This window comes from Epinephelus lanceolatus, chromosome 17 (assembly GCF_041903045.1).
Source record: "Epinephelus lanceolatus isolate andai-2023 chromosome 17, ASM4190304v1, whole genome shotgun sequence".
NCBI lineage: Eukaryota > Metazoa > Chordata > Actinopteri > Perciformes > Serranidae > Epinephelus > Epinephelus lanceolatus.
In genome coordinates this window covers 532,535-540,494 of record NC_135750.1, presented here as the reverse complement: position 1 = coordinate 540,494, position 7,960 = coordinate 532,535, and the positions used below count along the sequence as shown (strand labels likewise).

At 39.9% G+C, this 7,960-nt stretch overlaps 1 protein-coding gene across 4 annotated transcripts; it reads right to left on the bottom strand.

The window, feature by feature from the left end:
- Positions 1 to 2,037: 2,037 nt before the first annotated feature.
- Positions 2,038 to 7,596, bottom strand: LOC117247928 (uncharacterized). Of its 4 annotated transcripts, none has more exons than XM_033612589.2 (5): positions 7,407 to 7,596; positions 5,921 to 6,263; positions 5,038 to 5,096; positions 4,889 to 4,961; positions 2,038 to 4,821 (listed from the first exon to the last, which is right to left on the bottom strand). In XM_033612589.2, the coding sequence occupies exons 1-5, from the start codon at positions 7,533 to 7,535 to the stop codon at positions 3,635 to 3,637; spliced, it is 1,791 nt and encodes a 596-aa protein (XP_033468480.2). In that variant the 5' UTR covers positions 7,536 to 7,596; the 3' UTR covers positions 2,038 to 3,634. The 4 variants fall into 4 exon arrangements, with proteins under 4 accessions (XP_033468480.2, XP_033468482.2, XP_078016802.1 ...); XM_033612591.2 differs by having other exon boundaries at positions 2,038 to 4,806; XM_078160676.1 differs by having other exon boundaries at positions 2,038 to 4,773.
- Positions 7,597 to 7,960: the final 364 nt, after the last annotated feature.

The window sequence follows — 7,960 nt, the reverse complement described above, 5'->3', positions numbered from 1 at the left end:
AATAAAATCAAAATCAAAGTGAGGTGCTGCTTCCAAGTCCGTTTTTCCCCTGTTGGATTGCACCTAAATGAAAATCAGATTTTATTCCTATTTATATTCATAACTATGCTACGATCTTACGATTAAATGTTAAGTCAATGGAATGGTACATTCAAACTTACGCGTTGATTCAGGTAGCAATTTTCTCCCATGCTGTTTCTCTGTCCTTCGCTGCTGCAGCGGTGTTACATTTATGGCGAAATATGTGGTCATATTCTCCATAGGCCTGAATCCGGACCTCCAACTCCATCGGGGTAAAATAACTGGATCCTTTTTTTTCAGTTGTCATGGTGACTCGTGGTATCGGGGCTCCATTGATGATGGCTTTTTATAGTGGTTGTGCACACGCGTAAGAGTTGATTGAACTAACTCAGATCAGCTGTTCTGGAACCGGATACTCAGAGTTTCCCATCTCAGAGTAAGTCAACTCAGAGTTCAGGGTTAGACTCAGAGTTTGTTGAACCTCCTTTCTGGAATACCCCTCTGATGTTTAACTATGTTTATATATTTATATATCTGATGTTTAACTATGTTTATATATTTATATATTTGATGTTTAACTATGTTTATATATTTATATATCTGATGTTTAACTATGTTTATATATTTATATATCTGATGTTTAACTATGTTTATATATTTATATATCATGTTTAACTATGTTTATATATTTATATATCTGATGTTTAACTATGTTTATATATTTATATATCTGATGTTTAACTATGTTTATATATTTATATATCATGTTTAACTATGTTTATATATTTATATATCTGATGTTTAACTATGTTTATATATTTATATATCATGTTTAACTATGTTTATATATTTGTATATCTAATGTTTATATATGTTTATATATTTATATATCATGTTTAACTATGTTTATATATTTATATATCATGTTTAACTATGTTTATATATTTATATATCATGTTTAACTATGTTTATATATTTATATATCTGATGTTTAACTATGTTTATATATTTATATATCTGATGTTTAACTATGTTTATATATTTATATATCTGATGTTTATATGTTTATATATTTATATATCATGTTTAAATATGTTTATATATTTATATATCTGATGTTTAACTATGTTTATATATTTATATATCATGTTTAACTATGTTTATATATTTATATATCATGTTTAACTATGTTTATATATTTATATATCTGATGTTTAACTATGTTTATATATTTATATATCATGTTTAACTATGTTTATATATTTATATATCTAATGTTTATATATGTTTATATATTTATATATCATGTTTAACTATGTTTATATATTTATATATCTGATGTTTAACTATGTTTATATATTTATATATCATGTTTAACTATGTTTATATATTTATATATCTGATGTTTAACTATGTTTATATATTTATATATCTGATGTTTAACTATGTTTATATATTTATATATCATGTTTAACTATGTTTATATATTTATATATCTGATGTTTAACTATGTTTATATATTTATATATCTGATGTTTAACTGTTTATATATTTATATATCTGATGTTTAACTATGTTTATATATTTATATATCATGTTTAACTATGTTTATGTATTTATATATCTGATGTTTAACTATGTTTATATATTTATATATCTAATGTTTATATATGTTTATATATTTATATATCTCAAGTTTAACTATGATTATATAATTGTATATCTGATGTTTATATATTTATATATCATGTTTAAATATGTTTATATATTTATATATCTCATGTTTAAATATGTTTATATATTTATATATCATGTTTAAATGTTTATATATCATGTTTAAATATGTTTATATATTTATATATCTTGTTTAAATATGTTTATATATTTATATATCTCACGTTTAAATATGTATATATATTTAGAGACCCACAGAATAATTTGTTCTATAAATATGTAATATGTATTCCATTTATTTTTTATCAACACTTTTGATAAAAAATAAAAAAATAACCATGTTCATAAAAAAAAAACATTTGCGACAAAAAATGAGAAAGTTGCATTTTTGTCATTTTCAAAAATAAAATCAATTTTACATTTACATTTTTTTCTCATTTCCTTACGTCAGTTTGAACTGTATGAATGATAATATAATAATAATAATAATAATATAATAATAATTTTGTGTGTGAGGTACAGCAGTGGAATACATCACATTCAGTGATGGTTCAGTCTTTGTCCAATCAAATTCATAATGTTGATCAAAACAGGAAGTGTCACTGTCTGAGTCCATCAACGTCTCCACGGCTTCAGAAACCATGAACTTTTCCGACGGCGCTGGCATTTTATTTTATTTTATATGTTCTATTTCACATGTGCCACAGCTCCCCCTGTCTTATAACAGTGGAAACACGGTTTGACAGAATATCTCGTCAGTGGAGGGAAATAGTGAAGCACAATGCTAATCCTCCTCCTCACAGATCAGATCATTATCACAAGAGTTTCTACAGTTTCTGCTGGTTTAAGGGTTCGGAGAGTATTTATCAAAAATACAAAATACATCCATCCCTAACCCAATAATAACCAACAGTCCCTAACTCACTGTTTTCTCCAAGCTGTCTTCAGTGCTAACACACACATTATGATCTGATATGAAATCATTACAGACAGAGATAAGTCAGAGAGATGCTGCAGCTGGTTTTATTAAATCTGTTTGTCTCCTGACTGAAGCCTGTGTAAGGAGATTAAAGCAGCGCTGCTTCAACCTGAAGCTGATTAATGTTGTTTTTCTTTAACTGTGATGTTAAACCTGCACATCATACGGCTGACAACTGAGAACAGCCTCGTTCACACACACACACACCTATCATAGTCATATATTACACCACAGAACGAGTGTCTCCTGACAGTGTCTCTCCTCTCAGAGTGTAATGATGTCAGTGAGGCATCATGTCATGACACAATGGGCCCCTGGGCTCACACACACCGCTCAGTCGTCCATCCATGGTTACAACATGTTGTAGGCAGGAGTGGACTGAGCCACGCTGGCTGTCTCTGTCTCTATGCTAAGCTAAGCTAAACTAAGCTAAGCTAACGGTACCCTGACTAAAGACACCTGACCTCCACTGAGAGAGAACAGGAAGATGAAACTCTGACTTCCTGGTGTCTTGTTGGAACCGTTGAGAGATGAAACAATAACTGATGTGATCAGATGTGTGTTGTTGTTCAGTGACCTCTGACCTCTCCACAGTAATGTCTCTGCCTGCTGTGTTTCCATCACAAACATTAATCCTAATCGCTCATAATTCCCACTTTGCTGCGCTCACATGATAATTGATGCTCCTCGGTGTAATCCAGCCGAGGCTGTTCTCCATCCAGCGGTGACTCTCACTGTGTTTGTGTTTGTGTGCAGAGCACAGGTCAGATTATGGGATGTACACCACTGTTAATCCCACCTTTGTGTTTGTACATTTAATCACCTTTATGACTTTTAATGATCCTCTGATGGTTAATCTGCCAACAGGAGACAAACAACGACCTTTTGTTGTCACATGTGGAGGGACTGCTGCAACACTGTCCACATACTTTTGGCCATGACGTGTATATGTACCTGAGGTCAGAGGTCAGAGGCGGCGGTCTGCCTCTGCTGTGTCTGCTTCAGGTGAGCTTTGGTCTGCAGGTGAGCCTTGAGGAAGGTGAGCAGGCGGAAGTGTTTGCCACAGTCGAGGCAGCTGTACGGCGTCTCTCCGGTGTGGATGCTGCGGTGTCTCATGAAGCTGGTGGCCAGGTTGAAGGTTTTGGAGCAGAGGGTGCACCTGTAGGGTTTCTCCCCGGTGTGCGTGTACCTGTGGTCCCTCAGCTGCTCCTTCAGGCGGTAACTTTTCCCACAGACGTCACAGGAGAATGGTTTCTCCCCAGTGTGGCTCCGCTTGTGGATCTTATACTGCGACGGCGTGGGGAATTTCTTACCGCAGGCGTTGCAGGTGATGACGGCGTCCCTTTGCGGCAGCTCGTCGGAGGGCAGCTCATGTGAATGTTTGCTGATGACGTGGTTCTTCAGGAAGCGGAAGCTCTTGCCGCAGATGGAGCAGAGCTGCCTCTCTCCGGTGTGGACGGCCTGGTGTGTGCGCAGGTTTTCGGCCTGGGTGAAGCCCTTTCCGCAGGTGGAGCACTGGTACGGACGCACTTCCTGGTGCACCAGTTTGTGGCGCTTCAGGTGGCCGCTGTGGTAGAAGCTCTTGCCGCAGACGTCGCAGGTGAACGTCTTCTCAAAGTGGGTGAGGCGGTGCGTCTTCAGCATGCTGATGCAGGAGTAACCCTTCCCGCAGATGTCGCAGTGGCAGGTTTTCTCTCCGGTGTGCCGCGCCTTCACGTGCAGGTCGCGGTGAGCTTTGTGGTTGAACCTTTTGGGGCAGTAGTCGCAGGCGTGCGGCAGCAGCCCGTGCTCTTGGATCACGTGTTCACGCAGCATCACGATGCCAGTTAACACGGCGCCACACACGGAGCACACGGGGTGGGACTTCCTGTGGTGGTCTGAGAGTCGCTCTGTGTTTGGAAACATCATCCCGCACTGCGAACACTGACACCAACCTTCTCCTGTCGCAGTCTGAAGCCTGCTCGGCTCTCCTCTCTTCTTCCTGCTGCAGCGCTGTTTCCTGTGGCGTGCTGCAGAGACTCTGGACAGCAGTGAGGGCGGACGAGCGTACTCGTGGTCGGGGACATCAGCCTGCGGGGGAGGGGAGGAGGAGGCTTCCCCTGGTGCATCCATGGAGACAGTTTTATTTTTACCTGCAAACAAATAAACTTGAAATCATCGTTTTAAAATGTGTGACTGGTTTTTGGCTGAATGGGCGGAGTCAGAAAAACTCACCATTAGCATCAGCGTTAGCATTAGCATGGCTCTGCAGAGGCAGCAGCAGACACTTTGAGTCGACAGCATTGCTCTGCAGGACAGACAACAGTGAGAGGAGGTGACTTGATTCAGACCTTCACTCTGTCACTGTGGAGTCACTCACTCACCTCATAAACCAGGATGTAGGTCTGTCCTGTGGGGGGGCGCTCACCACCACGGCCTCCACCTGAAACACACAGGAAACACTGAACACATTCTGTGACATCACCTGCTGTCAAACACAGGCCTCGCCATCAGTGATCAATGTGACGACTGGTTGAACATGGTGAGAAACGTTGGTCACAGTGAGCCGGAGCCCAAACTCAACACGTGGCGGCATGCAGCAGTGCAGCAGCTTCTCAGCTACCGGCGACTGACGTAACGTTATTTATTCTGCACGCTGTCCTGTACTCTACTGTTTTTATACATGTTTGAAAGACAGTAAACTGAACCTTGAACCCTCTGACTCTGTGTTCAGGCTCTGGACCACATGTTTCAGAGACGAAGAGAAAATGATGCTGATAGTTCAGCCTTCCAGGCAGCAAAAACCCCAGCTCCGGGGGGACCGGACAGCCCCAACTCCCTGCAAGATCAGCAAACTTTCTGTTGCTGCTGTTACCAGGTTAGCCCTGATGCTGCTGGGGGCCACCAGCCTGCTGTCACACCTGATGCTGGGGGGTTTGAGCTGGGAGCTGGCTGAATTTGAGCCACTACAGCCACCGACTTAAAGTCCAACTCTGGAGCTGCTGCCCACTGTCCTCCTGGGGTAGCAAGATGAATAAATCAGAGAATATGAAACACTGGGTTACTGTATGGAGAATGTACATGTGCCAGTGGGAGTCTGGGGGGAGGGGTTTAGGACAGGGAAGGAGAGCTGCAGGAGGAGGGGGTGTTGTCCTTCTCTAGATTTCTACCTCTGAAGCTCTAAGTGCAGCACCCGAGTACTTCTACAGAACCCTGTCCTGGTGCAGCTCCCCTGTATGAACGCAGCTCCCTGTGTCCTCAGCTCACCTTCTGTCGTCTTCATTAAACATTTGCTGACATCAGCAGACTCCCTCAGGTGCCCTGGTGGATCCTGCAGGTGCCCTGGTGGATCCTGCAGGTGTCCTGGTGGATCCTGCAGGTGTCCTGGTGGATCCTTCAGGTGTCCTGGTGGATCCTGCAGGTGTCCTGGTGGATCTTGCAGGTGTCCTGGTGGATCCTGCAGGTGTCCTGGTGGATCCTGCAGGTGTCCTGGTGGATCCTTCAGGTCTCGTGGAGTCTCTTCCTGCTTCACAGCAGCCAGCTCCACCATCTTCAGGATTTTATCTACAGCTTCGACACACATACCGTCCACCAGACTGCTGAGTTTCTCCTGAAAGAACAGACACAGACACAGATGAGCAACTGTTGCTGGTTGTCATCATCAAACTGTTTAAATATGTGGACCTGTGAGGCTGTTGACTGTGTGAAGACCAGGTCAGACTCTAATAACCCTTTATTCTTCGCTGGTGAAATTAAACAGAGCAGATTTTGTCATTATTACATTTTCATGTGGGGCTGCCACTGTGGATTATTTTGATTATTTATGGATCTATTAATTAATTAATTTGACCACTAGATTCATTTATTTCATCTATAAAATGTCACAAAACAGGATACATGTCCAACGGGACATCTCCATTTGTCTTCAGATGTCTTATTCTATCCAACAAACAGACAATATTATTTTATACATTAACACAATAATATTAATGATCACATAAAACATTTTTGGAGAGAAAACACCCACACAATGATTAGACAACTTTGACCTGAACTATTAATGACCCATCATAATCTTTGTTCACTTAATATGATGTCAGCAGACTAACCGATCAGCAAGTGCACATGTCTAACTAAACCTCACTCATTTTAATAAACTGCAACCTGTACAGGTGAGCAGACACCTGGAACCACACAGACACATGCTCGATGAAGCGTCGAGTCCCGTTAACTGTCTGTAACTTGCTCTGAAGTACAAGCTGAAAGTACTTGTACTTCACTTGAGCACTTTTATGTACTGTTGCTGTATACCTGTGCTCTGCTTCATACTGCTGCATTAAAGGATGTGAAACCTCCTCCTCCTCCTCCTCCTGTGGGAGCACCTTCACACACATGCCGAACTGTAGCAGGGCTGTTACTGTTGTTGTCACCGCGGTGTCAGATTCATAAACCATGTTCAACTTTTATTTTAACGCCTCAAAGTCTAAATTCATTGTTAATGTGTTGCGCTGCGGTAAACAGTGTTCTTCACTTAGCTAACAAACTCAAAATGCTAAAATTAGAAGCCTTTCCGATGAAGTTTGGTGAAATTATTTGAGGATTATTAGAACAAAGTCAATCTCTTTTCTATCATGTGCTCAGTTAACTTGACTCCACCATTCAAACTCCTCCTGTCGTTACACCGGAAATCCCTGGAACCGAAAGAGTTAAGGTAAAGTTAGCCGTTAGCCACAGTTAGCAGCAGGTAGCTTACCTCGGTTTCGGGGTTTTGTTTGTTCAGAGAGAGTTTCTCCGCCGCGGTAAATATCACCGTCATCATCGCCTTGGCCAGACTGTTCACGATCAGCGTCACTTCACTTTTAAAAGTGGTTAAATCGGCCATGTTTAAGAATTCCAGCACTTAGCAGGCCGCTAGCTTAGCAAACACACGGCTAATGCCGCAAATGCGGATAAAGGAAGTGACGTAGATGTCCTCTCCAACGGCTAATTATATATATATATATATATATATATATATATATATATATATATATATATATATATATATATAGACTGTTGTTGAATTCAAGATAATGATTTTGTTTGTTGTCTTTCACTGAAAAACAATTTGAATTAAATTAATTCAAATGAATCGTTTGTTATTAAGAAATGATAAACCTTTATTGATGCTTGGTGCAGCAGCACAAACAATGTCACAAAGACTGATGATTATAAACTGAAAATAAATAAATAAGAATATAAAACTAGAAATTGGAATGAAATACGAAATAGAAACTATAAAAGAGACAGGAGTGTGATTAATGATGA